This window comes from Symphodus melops (genome assembly GCF_947650265.1).
Source record: "Symphodus melops genome assembly, chromosome: 23".
In the NCBI taxonomy this organism is placed as follows: Eukaryota; Metazoa; Chordata; class Actinopteri; order Labriformes; family Labridae; genus Symphodus; species Symphodus melops.
The window spans coordinates 6,774,376-6,790,640 of NC_136713.1; the positions used below are offsets into that span (position 1 = coordinate 6,774,376).

Consider the following 16,265-nt stretch of genomic DNA (forward strand, 5'->3'; position numbering starts at 1 on the left):
GCATGTCAAAAACGAAGAGGTTTGTGGATGCGGGGTTATGAGATAATCTAAAATGGAATAATTCAGTGAGGAAAGCGCGGAGCGGTGTGGGCGTGCGTGTGCGTCAGCCAAGGGTGTAAGGGCTTCAGAAGTGTTCCTCACAAATAGAAATGTTAATAACTCACCGAGCTGAGTACATATCAATTTTCCGACTGGAGGTGGGAGGAAGGGTGCAAATGGGTGACATGGGTGAGAGGCAGTTTAGAAGGTAATGACAGAGACAGAAAGGGGGGATTTTCAGGCTGCAGCAGAGAGTAGTACAGCTTTTAAAGGTTTTATTCAGCGTGATTTAACACAAGACACCCATAGTGCTTGTTTAGGATCTCCCAATTCTATATAGATTATTTCCATTGTAATGAAGACCCCCCTCCTGTGGGGGGCACTGTAGGCGTCACCATGCTGTGACTTGCGCTGTCCAGAAGCACCACTTGTTGTATTGGCTAAGGTAACCGTTCGCAAACTTCATTGAACTGATCCTTCAGCTGTGACGAATGTAAACACACATAGAAATGATGGTATATGAAGTTAAAAAGCTTTAGAGGAACATGCAGACCTTCTGTTGCTTTAAAGGTCATGTATTCCCCTCCCTTTCAACAAGTTCAAATAAGAATCAGAGCTCGCCAAAACATGTCTGTGAAGTTCCCCTGGTCCTTTATTTGATCAACCCCTCTATTTCAGCCCTGCTCAGAACAGGCTGTTTATAGTGTCTGTAGCTTTAAATATGTAAATAGCTGCGTTTGCCCCCTTTTTTTGAAGGGTTCGGGTGGCTCATGCCTTCTCGCTCCATGCCCTTTTTTATTACGGTTAGAAGGCAGACTTAGAGGGCAGAAGAACACCTCGCTGTGGGAGTGTTACCCGCCTGGGGGAGGGGCTACTTCCCTTTGTGATGTCAGGAACGGAAAATCTCTATACAACCTGTTTGAGCGCACATTTTTAAAAAAAGTGGAGCAGGCAAGAGACAGACAACACAGTGAAGTGTATTTTGCATAATATGTGACCTTTAAAGCAATGATTAAAACACTTTTGAAGAAAAAGGTAAACAGAGTAATAAATTTGCCAAGGGAACAACGTCTTAATTATGACACTCATGCCTGTGTGGTTTGGCCATGAAGTACAGTAGTGATTACAAGACAACACTGAAAGAAAACTGCAGCAAAACTATCACATTTGAACCTAAATCAGGAGACAACTTCAAGACAAATATCTGAAGTGTACAGGGAACAAGCATGTAAATGGCAGACTGAAAATGGAAATCTGTTATTGCCTCTTGTTGTCAGCATACGTTCGGTAACAGAGTTATGAACAGTCAACCAGAAACATTAGTTGAAGTCGGCAAGAGAGCAGCCCTGCAAAGCATGCGACAGAGCGAGAGACACTCAAAATGGGAGATGTGTATAAACCATCACCTGTTGAGCTGAAGTAAAGCCTCAGTCGTCGATTGATAAAATTGTTTGTGTGCAAATGTGAGCGGGAGACGCATTCCTCGGGGCAAAACTCTGAGCCCCCGAGAGTGTCGAGAGAGCGCCCCATTTCTCTCGCCGAACCCTCCTCGAAAGTAATTGAATTTTGGATGAATCCGCAGGGGAGGAAACACTGTCAGGGAGAGGAGAGAGCGAGAGGATGCTCGAGGAAAAAACAATCAAAGAATGAGAGGCAGGTGACAGCACCTTTTGGATGAGCTTTTCCTCTAAAGGATGGCTCACTATGAGATGCTTGACAGGACAAGCTTTCACTGTTGGACTTTTTAAAGGAGAATCATTTTTTCTTTGGATTTCATATTTTTTGGGACATCTAGTATCCGTTCTTCTGTTGAAAGGTGATAACTCTCATGTTTTTCTGCTCCATTGTGTTCTTGATGGTATCTTTGACAGTTTGACAACGACACTCAATCTTTTCCTTTTCACAAGCTAATAACCACGGGCCAAGATATAAGACAATAATACTAAGGATTGCTGATAAGAGTGAACCTTGATATAAGACATTTATCTCTTAACCAAGGCCAGAGCGATTGGCGGATTTTTGGGGCTGATACCAATATCGAAATTGGGGAGAGAATATCGGCTGGCCGATCAATCGATCAGATTTGGAAACTTGCCATGATATCATTGACCTTGTTTATGACTAAACGTCTGCAATATTCAATCCAATATTACTGCTGGCTACAAGCCCCTCCCTGCTCGAAACAATCAGACCATTTACTCCCGGATGATTGAGAGACTCAACTCTCCAGTAAAATCAGTTGTTAAATCACGGACTTTGGGGGCGGGGGAATTCAGCAGCTCCTCGAGCTTCAGCACAGCACTTGAAGCAATGCAAAACCAAACAACACACTCCAATTAGGGACATTTTTCTCATCCATCAGCCGATCATGCCCGCGATGAAACAGACTGTAAGGTTTAGGGTCCAACTGATTGCTTTCATCTGAAATGGTAGAAGTGTATAAAAACGTGTGCTGCCCCTCTGCACCTGCAGAGCCATGCTTAATCTTTACTTTTGAAACTCATTTGAGTCCCTGAAAGGGTGACAAGAACAGGTCACAAAATCGTTAAAGCTGCTTGTAAGTTTGATCTTCTTAAAAAGCTAATTTTAGTGTCCAATTCAACCTTTTATGAGCTAAGTGGAGCTCCCAGCCTCCAAATGAGGAGATCAAGATTACTAAAGGTCAGGAATATTTATTTTAAATAAATATATATGTAAAGTTACATTTCAACATTCTGTAGTACGCCTGAATGATGCTTTGTCATATAGAATTAGTCTGAAGGTTTTCAAAGCGAGATCATCCTTCTACTCGACATAGATATTAGATCTTATCGGTCCCATCTCTATCTGACACCAACTAACATGAGGGTAGCTGTAAACCAGCTTGAGCTTCATCTGACTCTGAATTCAGATTTTGAATGGAGAACCGATTCTGAATCGAAATCACATCTCGAGACACCCAACGATCCCCAGCCCTGATAGCAACACTGTGCTAGATGGAAATCAGCCTACATGGACACAATGTGAAAGCCCTGAAAAGATAAAATGCCAAACGTGCAGACAGATCTGCAGGGCATTATTGTAAGAAAAGAAAGCCTGCGTCAGTACTTGCAAGGTCAGCTAAACGTCTTTCATGCTTGTTTTGATCTCCTCTGAAGAGCCATGAAAGACAGGCTCCCATTTACTCAGAGGACCTTTCATTTCTGTGCCCTCTGATGGCGATGTCCTACACTATGAACATATGCCCAATGGCCTCCAACCTACACATCTCTGCAGCCTGCCGGCTGACAACACCAGTTCTTGTTATTCTAGCTAAGATGAAACATGCGTCCTTGATAGTTCCATGTTATAAGAAGGTGCTTGTGCAGAATGTCAAAGATCCCTGACTGCAATTAATCGCAAATAAGCTGTCAGTGATGTGAAACCTGTCACTGGACTGTGGACTTCACTGGTGTGTCTTTGAATAGGAATTCACACCTCCCATAACAATACAGATACGTCCTTCAAAGAGAGTCAAACTTGTCCCAATCGCTCGATGATTTTCAGTGGTTTTGCAGTGGATTGTGAAGTCCACCAAGTGCATAATCCTTATTGTGTTGTTTGCCCAACATCAGGAAGAGGATTGGCTGCAGAGAGCACACAGAACAGTTCAGGACATTTTTTAATCCTGACTTTCCCACCGAATGTTAAGATTGCAGCCAGACCAGGATTTAAAATGTTACACGATACTATTATACTGCATGCTCTTTGTCAATACTACTACCAACAAGGAATCTTTTGGTTGGCATAATGGGGTCATTTTCTTTTCTACCAACCTTCACATATCTTGTAACAAGCTGCTTGTACAATAAAAGTCCCTGTACTGCCAATAAGTCCAGGTTTCAGACTGTTAGAAACAGGGGGGGGGGATTCTCCGTGCTCCAACACTGTTGGGGGTCGCGTGTGGAAAACGTTTGGGAACCGCCGCCACGTACCTCTGCTTAATATGCTTCACTTCGAGTTCCCTCAGAACTACACACCATGGGGTCTGCTTTCGCACCGCCACGGTACCTATTCTGAAGGAGGAGCTAGAAAGTTTCCTCTATACGGGGTTCCAGGAACTTAGACTTAAATAGTTCATTGTTCCTGCGGTGCAAAACCAATAAAAAAGAGGAAGTTCAAACAGTTCCAAAAACGCCTGATAGATACAGTGTACTGTGGGAGTTTTTACTCTTGGTAATGACTTGCAACACAACCAGTTTTGTTTGTGTAATTTGGCAGTCATTCAGCATTGTATTTTGCCTTTTTACCTGTATTTTCTAGTCTATTTGTTTGCTCCATTTGTTTTGATGTTAAGCTGATTTTATAGTTTTCAAGTGTGAACACCTTGACCCTATAATTCTCCATTGCTGGGGACGACACAGTCGACTTCTAACTAACCTTAGTGGGAGGGGGATACAACCAGTAACATCCGAGTCCTTGGAAACAGCTTTGTGAAAGCTCGCTTCTGGAGCCATTTCCTCTCAAAGGCTGCTCACAAGCTTAAAGCAAAGCACTATGTCATGTTTTCATGTGTGACTCTTTAGTATATTTAATCCCATAATCCACTGTTTTTGCTCTCTGCACACATGCTGCCGGCGTAGTGTACGATCAGTGGACCCAGCAGAGAACGCTGAACTGCATGTCATACCATCAGTGTAGTTGGTATCAAGAAGAAAGTTGAATTACCCTGCATCACAAGAGAAGGCTTTTAACCTTTTTTTCCGTGCTAAAAAGTGTTTGCTTTGATGCCTAGCAGTCCAGCATATCACTGCGAGCTGCAGGGAAACCGAGCAGAACTGGTGATTCAGTCGTTTCCTCTGTGTTCAAACCGAAGAAAGAGAACGCAGCTTTTGTGCTAATGTTGCAGACTTTGCACCCAACATGGAAAACTAATTAAAAAGATAAGATTTTTGTGGCGCTGCGTGTAGCTTCTCTGAGGCGGCATTGGTTGCAGCGAGCAAGCGCTGACGACAAAAGACCTTTCACGAGAAGAACACGGCAATGTCGGCATCTTTGGCCGCTGGCCAGTTTCGCATGCCTCTATGAGTGGCTCAAGGGTTATTGTGGCTTTTCAGGGTTTCCCCCTCAAAGCTGCTTTCTGACGCTGCTTTGTGGAATTTGTGTGAATCCCCATCTTTGTCGGGCTGAAATGCCAATGGAAGTGTCCTTGTAGCCTACATAGACTTCTTGCCCTTTTGCCTGAAGCAAGGATAAAAATAAGAAGATCAACAAAAAGAGTAATTATGAACCTAAATAGAAGGCTTAAATGAGTAAATGCAACACTGAAGAACACTGTTGGCAAAGGTGAACAAACACTGTAAACTCTAATGACTTTAAGTCATTTTTTTTTTGCAAGATGACGTTGCAACTAAATGTTTCTTCATTTCTCACATTGTGTTTTCATCGTTTCTTTTTCCTGGTCATCCAAGCATACAGATAACGTATTTTCAAGGCCTGGTTGTCAGGACAAACCATTTAACATCAGGTTTTCATGGGCCCTAAATATATCCATCCATTCATCCATTTATATGGAAATAAAAACACAGCGGCACGCCTCAAACTCGTACGGATACTTATCCTGCTCTCGATGGATTAAACATTTTTAGGGGTTTTTATGTTGTGTCCTTGGGCAAGGCATTTAACCCTAGGTTGCTCCTTCTGCTTTATTGTGGGACTATGAATGTGTATGAATGGAATTAGCTCATACTGATGGACACTTCACACAGCAGCCTCCGCCATCACTGTGTTAATGGATGCGTGTGACCTATAAGCTCGAGTCCATTTCCCATGCATTGGAGATACATTTTAAACATTACTGGACTTTATTTTCCAACATAGTTCTCAGCCATAAAGGCCAAGAAAATGGAATAAACCAATCGGAACATATCGATTTCCCATGCAAATGTATCGTATGTCGTCTTTTGACCCTATTTGATCTGAACTTGTCTTCCCATTGAGCCAAACTTTCCCAAAATACATCTGAGATTTCTATATTTGTGTAATCATCAATTTGGCATGTAGATGGATCGGGACCTGAACTTGTACACTCAGCTTTGATCGTTCTGTTTTTGTCTTGAATGTCACATTACTCCCATTATTATCCCTTGATCCAATCTATTTCTGATAGACATCAAACCACGTTTCCTCGCAGCTGTCCCGTAGAAGAAGCTGTGCGTCAACAGCGAGACACGCTGATCTAAGTGGGCACCTGATTATGTCACGTTGCTTGAGAGAGATTTGGATTAGTGTTGTGGGAAGTTGACAAAGCTGCAAAACCAGGTTTTGCCTTGATAGAGATGCATCTTGACATTTGTATCATCAACAGCCTCCTCCTGATTATACAGTAAGTCCCTGAAGAGTCGCTGGTCTAAATAAAGCAGATGCAGATAAACACTTTGGAGAACCGCATTTTTGCACATGCCGCTGGATGTTTTCCAGCTGACCTTAGGTCTTTCGAAAGTTCTGTAATTATCGCCTCAGACGAACTCTCGCACTTTCTTTATGTTTGCACTTAGCTTGATCCTCTCTTGCCACCATCCCTTCTTCCTCTGAATGGTTTTGGATAGATTCAGTGCATTCACAGCTCGTCTGCGTGCAAAAATAACAAGTCAAACTTCTGTTTTTTTCTCGCAGGACTGGTGAAAAATGAAAGCTCCCGTCCCTCTTCTGATCCTGCTTCACGCCGTTGTGGTCCATTGCCTGAAAGTGGTGTCGAAGAGAGGCTCAGGTAAGTCAACTGCCAGTGTGTTCACACCAAAGGGAAGAGGTGCAAAATTAAAATTTCACTTAGTTTTACCATTTTTAAAACCGCTAAAGGAATTGCTTCCAGTTTGATGCCGAGGGATCCGCCAAGACTTCAAGGTTATGTTTGACCTTGACGCGCCAAACATCTTTCAGTCAACAGCAAGTGGGGTCACATGGCCGTATGTTGTTGTATTTGGAGGAACAGCTTTGATGAAAAACAAGGCAGTCCTGTCCTTTTAACGGCTTACTCTTTAAGTCCTCAAACACGCACTGGTTCAGTTTAATGCACTGCTAATGCTGGAGTATTTCTTGGTCGCTCTTTGGAGATGACCTGAATGATGATGAATGTCATTGAGGAAACGATAAGAACACACACTTGTTCAGTTTTTAAGGGGTTAACCGCTGACTGCTTTTAAATGCATGATGGGCGATCACGTAAACGTTGTGCATTTCGGTTAATCTGCTCAATCCTCATTATCCTTTTTTGGCTTAAACCTCCCTTTTAACAGCGCGCCCTGGAGTCATTTTCATCCTGCCTGTTCTTTTAAATGCTTAATTTAATGCTATTTGATAGTCTGACCAAACATAGCCGGGAGATGCACTGGACACAACTAGGTTAAGTGCCACTGCGAACGCGAGCTGAACCCATGACTCGGGTTCTGAATCCCATGCCTCCATTTCTCCGCCACTGTACAAATTTGAAAACTGAGTGAGTGAGCGGCCAAATGATTGAGTTACTTCCTGGATCCATTCAGCACGTTTGTCTCTAATAATGCATCTTAGGCCTTAGTTGGAATATTCAAGTATTTACGTAGCTGTGGCGCTAATGCTGCACAATTTTTCTCCATTTGAAAATCATTACTTCCTGGTAGAAAAGAACAGCAAGCCGGAGGACCAATTTGCATTGGCCAACATAAAACACATTTTATGTCGTCGTCTGTTTTTTTTTTTTTACCGATGCATATTAGACGCAGGTGCTGGAATGGCCCAAGGCTCATCAAAGGGTTTTCTGCTTTTCCAGCTGAAGTCCCTACGGGCTATCTCCTCGGATGCTTCACGAGCCATTGCCTGGGGCAGGGATTTGAAACACGTCCACTGATAAATGAACAACCCAATCGGAGCCAGACCTCCGTTCTTTGTTCCTTCTCTTAGCGTGTACGACTTTATTAGAAGCCATGCTGGTTGGAAGTTAGAGCACACTTGTAAAAAGGACTTCTGGGGCGATGAAAGCCTGTTTGAAATTGCAATCGCTTTTATTTTTATGGAATAGGGAGGAACAGCGGGGAGGGGCAGTGTGAGAATCCTGGTGGCAGAGCAGAAACATTTTTCAGGGGTTAGGGTTCCTGTTTATAAGATGAAACGTTGGCGTCTTATTTTTATGGCATATTGGACAGAATCAGACTCATGGTGTCCTTTAAAAGCCCTTTTCTTCTCAGACGGGAAACGTCAGTGGGCATGATTGGCATGTGATATGTGACAGGCTCAAGCATGATGTGATTGACCCTGATTGTGTTATGCAGCTGTAAAGTTTTCCCTCTCCACACGAGGTCCAAACATATTTACCAAAACCTCCTTATACACCTTGAAAGCTTTGCCTTGTATCGACAGTTTTCTTCCTGAATGAAAATCATCAAACAAACTGAGCTGCTTCGAGCCCTGTAAACGTGACATGTTTTTTTTTTTACGGTTCCCTTTTGTTAAAAGAAATTCACTGTAGACAATGAAACTTGTGTCGGCCCATTAAAGGAAATTAAAACGACTTGATTGACTCCCTCAGGGACAATGAGTCCTCCATCTTGCTTGCTTTTCCTCTTACACAAACACACACGCTGCACAAACACATGATTACATTCAAAAGCACAGCCTGAGTAATGCTTTGTCTGCATTTGCACGCCGACTAAAAAAACAAACATAACGCACATATCTGGCATGCTAATCCTCGACATGCAGGAGCAAGAGAATGTATCCGTTCGTCCTCTGCTGCAGCTCCTTCTTTGTAAGAATGCTGATTTGGCCTGAACGGTTGGGCGAACAGAATAATGATGTATATTTCTGCTTAATGCAGCACATCAAGTCAGATGTTGAAGTCCAAACCCCCCCGATGCTCTTACATTGTTTGTGTTTGAACCTTATGCTATTTTTTCAGCATGAGACATCGTCTGGTTTGTTTAGAACGAGATGCAGTCGTTTGCACAGCAAAGAAACAAATACGTCTGTCAAGCTTTGAGTTAAATGTAGAAACAAGGTGGTAAGTGAAACTATACAACGGTAAAATACAAATTAATTCAATTTAAAGGTCACACGCTGCTGACCTCCTTTCAACTCTTCCATTATCAGCCACTTCAAGCACTTAGCGCTGAGATTAACAGCGAAATGCTAATTGTTAATGTTTTTGATGATGTTTTCCGACGAAGGCTTGATGAGTAGTTTTTACACCGATAATACAAGTGTTGTGCTATGTTGTGTTGTGTGAATATCTGCATTCCATTCCTTGCGGCATAGCGCGGTTAGTCGTTAGCCTGCAAGCGAAAACTATCCAGAAGCATATAGTGCCAAGGGAAGGAGAACATTGCAATGCTAACAACGAGCTCCACCAATCAGAGACGCCGCCCTGAAACACTAAACTTTCCCCACTCACTTGTAAACCTGTGATTTTTTTTTTAAAGGGTAGTTTATTGGCCTCTGTATCATGACACACCAGCCACCACCGTTACACAGAATTCTGGAAATGTCCGAGTCGAGTGACAGTTCATTGGTCGTATATCTCAACATTATGTTAACGTACGAAATGCAAAGGAAAGCTTCTGTCTACAAATAGCTGTTAAAGTTATTCCCGCAGTTTTGAACTCGGCGATCCCTGGCGTTGTGACGACCCGTCTTTTTCTAGGACTTTGAATTCCTTGGCCCGGAAGATAAAAGAGACCCTGTCTCTAAAAAGGGACTATGTGTTGTTATTGTCCTAACCACACAGTCGGCTCCCTTGTTGGCCACTTGTGCCGCCCCATACAATCGATGCTTGGAAGAGCAGAGGAATCCCTAAATGTTCCCTTTTTGGTAACTTGGCAGCGAGCTGACTCCTCTCTTTTAGTACATTACATAACGGCAGTTTGATTTGATTTGAAATAGAAGCTAGAGATGGTGCGTGTACAGTCTGACTTCAGACTCTGTAAAGTAATAGATACTGAACATTTATTCATCTCTTCACCTCTGAACATGGAGTACAATCAGAGTGAGAAGGCGCCTCAGAAGTTACCCAGCGATGACTTTCTGCAAACCTGAATACAGAGTAGAATAAAAAAATAAAAATAAGGGCCATACACACAAACGGAACATTATTTAGTAGTGGAGCTCTAAAATATTTCACGGGCATCACCATTCATCTGCAGTATCCATGTTCCTCCCTCGCATTACCGTTTTCTGTGTTTTATAGATTCTTTTTTTTTCGCAGCTAACATCCACATTTTTTTGAAGACTGGACCATTTGTTGTGGCGACCACGAGGCGAACATTTTGGCTTTTGAATGATCCGGTTGTCTTTTTTTGGTTGATTGTCCTGCAAAGATTAGTTGACCCGTCTATCTGGTGATCTGCAGAGGGGGCTGCTGCACACTCCTGTTGAACTGGCGTCATGTTGTAGCCCCTGACATTGATTCCGACACTTCTAGCCTCTCTCCTGCCTCCTCTGCCGCCTGGTCCATTAATCCCCATTTCTGCAGCAGGAAAAAGGATGAGGCCCTTTACAAATGATGCTCTCCTTCCCACAGTCTCCCAGTCATTCCAGCGACGTATTACTGCTAATGCCAACCCTCCCAGTGAAGGCATCCTTCTGCTGTCACGCATGTGTGAGAAAGAGGAACGCAGAACCTCTTCCCTCTGCTTCTGCTTCCTATTAAGGATGGTGTGAAGGCCTGCTATGTCACTCTGGTGAAGAGTAGCTGTAAATATAAGACGTCGCCGCAACAAGACCTTGGTTCCTATTAGAGAGCAGCCGCTCATCATCCGTCTCTCCCTGCGTATTTATCTACTGCCGCTACAGTAGGTCCACAACATATATTCCCCCCCCCCCCACCCCCTTTCTCTCTCTCTCTCTCTTCTTCTTTTTCTCTCTGCTCCGGCAAGAGGAAAAAATCAAGGACGTCCCTGACACTCGGTGAAATTTACAGTCTTCACACCCATCGCAACGCACAACTCTGGGAGGATGTCAACATTAATATGTCAGATACAGATAGAATCCCCCCCCCCCCCCCCCCCCCCCCCTCCACCCCCCCACACCCCACACACATTAATGAGACTACTCGCAATCTGGCCAATAATAAGGCTCCTCTTAATTGGACAAGACAGTGAGTCCTAACAGGGGACGTCAGCACACAGTACAAATTCAATTACGGCCAGCCACTTGACTTTGTAATTGATATTAAAGGACGTTAAATATGGCAGGAAGCTGTCAGCGAGCGGTTTGTGGGGAGGGAGGGGAAGGCAGTCATTGAAACTGTTTTAACTATATCCATTTCTTCATTTCTTTTTTTTACACATGGACAATCACTGAATGTCCGATAACTCCTGCCGAAGTCAAAAAAAAAAGAAAAAGTTGCATTAATATAAAGTCTGAGTGCCGTCCGATCTGTTCTACTCATTTTTAAGTCGCCAGCACGAACAGCAGAGAAGATCCTCCTCCAACAAATCCACGAAAGCGACGCTGAGATTGGAAAACCGAGCTGGAATTCGAGCGTTGCCTCCCTCTCCGTCAAACGCGCGCACATCCAGAGGCACACATGCGCGCATACCCTGCGGTTCATCTTCCCCCGGGTCAATACCACATACCTGCCACAAACGTTCAATGATTGCCTCCACTGCTCCGGCCCCCGTTCACTGCGAGGGGAGATTGATCACGCACATGATATTAGAAATGAAATGGCTTGCCACATGGAGTTGTTTTCCCTCCTGCTGCTTGCAGAGAGAGAGAGAGAGAGAGAGAGGGAGAAGCGAGTCAACAAGTGTGCCAGATATAGGCCTCTTGACAACTCGGGTTACTATGGATATGTGTTTTCCGTGTTGTGGGGACACGCCACAGTCGTCGGTGTGAGATGGAGGACGATCAATCACCTGATTTATGAGCAGAGCAGTGTCGCTGTGGCCTGCTTCCTGACCTTTAATAATGTTACAACACCACAGCAATTGAGAAAAAATGCCAGGAAAAAGGGTTGCAGCTCAGCGCTGATCCAGCGTGTAGCAGGTAGGTAGAGGTGTTTAAAGCTGGAGCGCACTGTCAGAGCTTTATGTATTCGACGAGTTTAGGTTGGAGGCATTCAATGCAGAGAAATGTCAGCCATAGGGCGTGTGTGAAGCCTGCCGCGTGATCGGATTTTGGGGGTTTTAGCGAAATCCAGATTTGGGAAATGGGATGGCATTGTGGGCGGAGCTAAGAGCATAAGACACCCGTCAGTCAAGCAAGATACGCCTCCAGATGCACGCTTTCGTTTCACCGTGATGTTGCAGAATACACTGACAGCTGCACTCTGGGACCGAACGAGAAGCAGCACTTGAGCGCTTTTAGATCTTGCAATTTTGTGTAAATTGACATTACATGCATTCTGAAGCTACGAGCCCACTAAAGCATGCTAACACAAGAATGCAGCGAAGGACACATTCGTCAAACACTTTCGCCAACCTCCTTCGGGCGAACTCAATAGAACTAGGATTACGCTACTGGTGGTTGTAGTCGTCGTCGTACACTTGAAACGCTTCTTCCAGTTTTTCATTCTAAACTCAGGCTTCAAAATTATGTCATAAAAAAATTCACCTCATCTGCGGGAGGGTTATTTATGACTTCTACTTAAATCTGTCCATTGTCTCGGAGCATAAAACCGTCTACGCTCATTCCATATTAAGTACACTATTTGCGGTATCTCCCCTTTTAATATTTCCCTCTTAAAGATAATAGTTCATTTCAGGCTCCCTTAGCAAATTATGCCGCCCACTTCTAACAGCCGGGGCCATTCTGGCACCAATTTGCGAGCTTATATGTGTGGATGATAATGAGCTTTAGTCCGAAAGAGGATTTAAACACGGAGAAGGCTGGCCACTACTTAATTTTAAAAAAAAAATAAAAAAAGTCAGGCAATCACTTTGGGAAGAGAGTAAATAAGTTAGGTTAGAGCGATTTAAAGCAGTAATGGTCCCGGAAATTATTTTAATTCCCCTTGACTGCTCGGCTCCCACGAAGATGAGCGACGGGGGAAATGAAGCTGTAGTCTCTCCGAACTATGCAAATGGCCCGGAGGCGGCGATGGGACTGTACCCAAAAATACCACACATTTGACCTGGGGCTGTACTGCACGATTAATCCATGTGGGCGCTCCCCCATCAGGCTCGCTGCCTGCATCTATCCGTCCTTCTATCTGGCATTTTTAACACAATGTTTATGTTCTCCACATCTTCTCCTGTGTGTAGAAAGTGATGGTTATTGCCTGCATTGATTGGCGACGTTCTCCTGGAGGCCAGACAGGATCACCGCACCGTTGGATAGATGTGTCGTGGAATTATTAAAGCAATTCGCTCACGGCTAATCCCATAACCGTCATTAGATTCCAACAGGTTCAAAACCGTCAGTCTGTTTTTTTTAAAGACGCGAGGCAGGAGGCTGCGCCACTTCTGTTTGTGGATCCAATCTGGAAAAAAAAACCAAAACGGTACCTCTTTTTAATATGTGGAGCAGGGAGCAAATTCAGCGCTTCACCTTTTAAATTACACACCTCGGCATCAGCTCGAGTGGAGTGAGATTGGATAAATGATAGCTCGCATCCCTCATTGATGAAAAAAGATCCAGCTTGAAGAGAGAGCAGACCCTCCCACTCCCCAGTGTGAACAAAAAGACAAGTATGAGGAGGGGGGTGTTCTGTCATTTGTTGGAATCAGACATAAAGGGAATTTGATTTCCACTTGTCTCCGCCTCTCCGATCTATGAGACATTGGATCCTTTTTTTTTTTTCCTCCACTGTTGCGACTATAAAGGGAGTACATTGGTTTTCTATTGATTGAACCGCTAACTTTGTTTTGGGCTGATGCAACTCACTTAACTTTGATGCCTGAGGGGAGCTCATTGATTTGCATGGCAACACTGTGTCTCATCTTTTCTTTTTTTTTCTTTTTTTTTTGCAGCTTCATCAGCCTCCATAATTAGCCGCATATATTGCACTCACAGCTCTATTCTAAAGGAAGAACACACAAATTTGATCCAGTTTGTCCTCTGTGAAAGCCTCTCTGTCTCCTGACCGTCTACAATGAGTGAGGCGCGCAAGACCCGCTGGCTGTGTTGTTGTCGGAGCTGTGTTTACATCATGTTTTCATGGACGTGACAGTCTTGCATTTGAAGTTGTTTTAGTCAAGGACTAGAGAAAAGAAGAAAAGACATCTACTGGATCGAAATGCACAACACACCCTAAAAGAGGAATGCATTCAAAAATACATTCTGGATTTATTAAAAAAAACACACTCCTTAGTGCTGAAGAGCGTGCTTTACTCTGTGTCATCTGCCGTCAGCAGCATGCATTGTCTTACAAAGGTTTACTCAGGGATCATTTCGCTTGATTGATGGCTTGTAACAAAAGATGAGATGTTGTTTTTTTCCTTCAAGTCTGCAGCTTCACGCAAGACATGCTCAATACAAAATCTCCGGTGCTATTTTCTCATAGCAAACGCATTATATATTCATACATATATATCACTTTGGGGAGGGTTTTTTTGCTCCCTGTGCAGGAATTCTGGGACGTTGTGTTTGTGTTTGCAAAAGCAACAGGATGAACGATAAGTAAATCAATTGAAAGGAGATTAGAGTGCAGGGACTATAGCTTTTTTAATGCACTTATTCATACACCAAGCAGGGAGGTGGATTATCGACAACTGTTCCACGCCGTAATGAAGTTTTTTTTTTCTAACAAACTAAGAGTTAGGAAGAAGAGTTGGCTTAAAAGTTCACTTCCTTTGTTATATTAGTTTATTCTCCTTGTTAAAATCTCACTCAGCAAGTATTAAAAAATCAAGAATGATCAGCGTCAGCTCTCTGACTTCTCATTTCTTGATGTACAGTATTGTCTTAAAATATGAAGATGCAACAGTAATTAATAGTTTCGAAGCCAGTTTCTGTTTATGAGAAGCATATTTAAAGGTAACATTTTACACAAAATTTCAACAAGTTTCAATAAGTCTTAAACCTTCCCAAAACCTGTCGTAAAGTGTTCTGTTTTAAATCCAGTCTGAGTCTGAATTTGATCACGTCTATAAACCCCTCTATTTCAGCCATGCCTGGAACAGGCTGTTTCTGTGTCTGTAGCTTTAAATGCAAATGAGCCACGCCCCCTCTCTGGAAGGGCTTGGGTTGCTTGGGCTTTCTCCGACCATGCCCAATTGTTTTCAGAAAGAAGGCAGACTAAAAGGGCAGAACAAACACCTAACTGTGGGAGTGTTAACTTGAGGAAGGCCCTTTACTGCCCTTTGTGATGTCACAGAGGTAAAAATGTCCAAATGGCGTGTTTGAGCGCACATTTTTGGAAAAGTGAGGCAGGAAAAAGACGGAGGGGATTAACTTTTCTCAGAATTTGGGGGGGTATGACTAGACTAGGGACACATACAACCCGATGTTTGACAATTTCCTAGCATGTCATGTGCAAACTCCTCATATCCGTCTGACAGCACAGAACGGTCCGCCTAGTTTGCAAAGTCACTGAAAAGTAGTTTATTGGTGCTTTGGGGCGGGCTCTGACTGTAGAATGACCTTCGTGTCATAGCTGTCTCCTAAAGGTCTCCTTCATTGCTTCATCTTCACGTTGACCTGAGACGCTCCATGTTTCTCTTCTCATCTCACTAAGATTGCAGTACAGCAGAAGCGTAGGCTATATAACAAGAACATGCTTGTTAATAATTTGATTGAATTATGAGACATTATTGTCTGATATTCAGACACAGATGTTAATGGGGTCTCTTTGTTCTCAACAGGAAAACTGTCAAATGGAATGATGAAGATTCCCAGTTTGACCTTGTAAACCAATTATTTGCTTGTTAAGAACGACCTAGTAAAATTCCGATGTCTGATAATGTCACTGGATGGGGAGTTTTGTGGCCTTTTCCAGCCTCCATTGCCGCCGCCGCCTCTGTGAAAAAGAAACTTCATGAATTGCGTTTTTTTTTTTTAATTAGCCTCCGCCGCACAATGAGCCCGCGGTCGCCGCAGAGGTGGCGTCCTGTGAATGCAGGAAGTCTCGCAACAACGTCGCATTTGATGAGGCTGTCAGGCTCTCTCGCGTCAGCCAGCCACTCAGCGTGTGGCCTTTAGTCAAAGCTCCTTTATTGGGTAAAGTTTGAACACATCCTCTCTGACTGTGTTCATTCCCCCTTCACAGTCTCCACGTCGCTCAATGACAGCTAAGAACAAAAAAAAACCACACTACTCTCTTGTTCTCTTTGTACACTTTCTTCCCTTATTCTTTT

The 16,265-nt window shown here is 43.5% G+C and overlaps 1 protein-coding gene across 3 annotated transcripts in view; it reads left to right on the forward strand.

Moving 5' to 3' along the window:
• LOC306818551 (interleukin-1 receptor accessory protein-like 1) overlaps positions 1 to 16,265 on the forward strand; it is a 218,873-nt gene that overhangs the window by 39,497 nt on the left and 163,111 nt on the right. For all 3 annotated transcript variants that reach the window (XM_079336205.1, XM_079336206.1, XM_079336207.1), the window contains one exon: positions 6,673 to 6,766. In XM_079336205.1, the coding sequence (XP_079192331.1) occupies positions 6,685 to 6,766 (82 nt within the window). In that variant the 5' untranslated portion in view covers positions 6,673 to 6,684. The remainder of the gene's footprint in view (positions 1 to 6,672; positions 6,767 to 16,265) is intronic.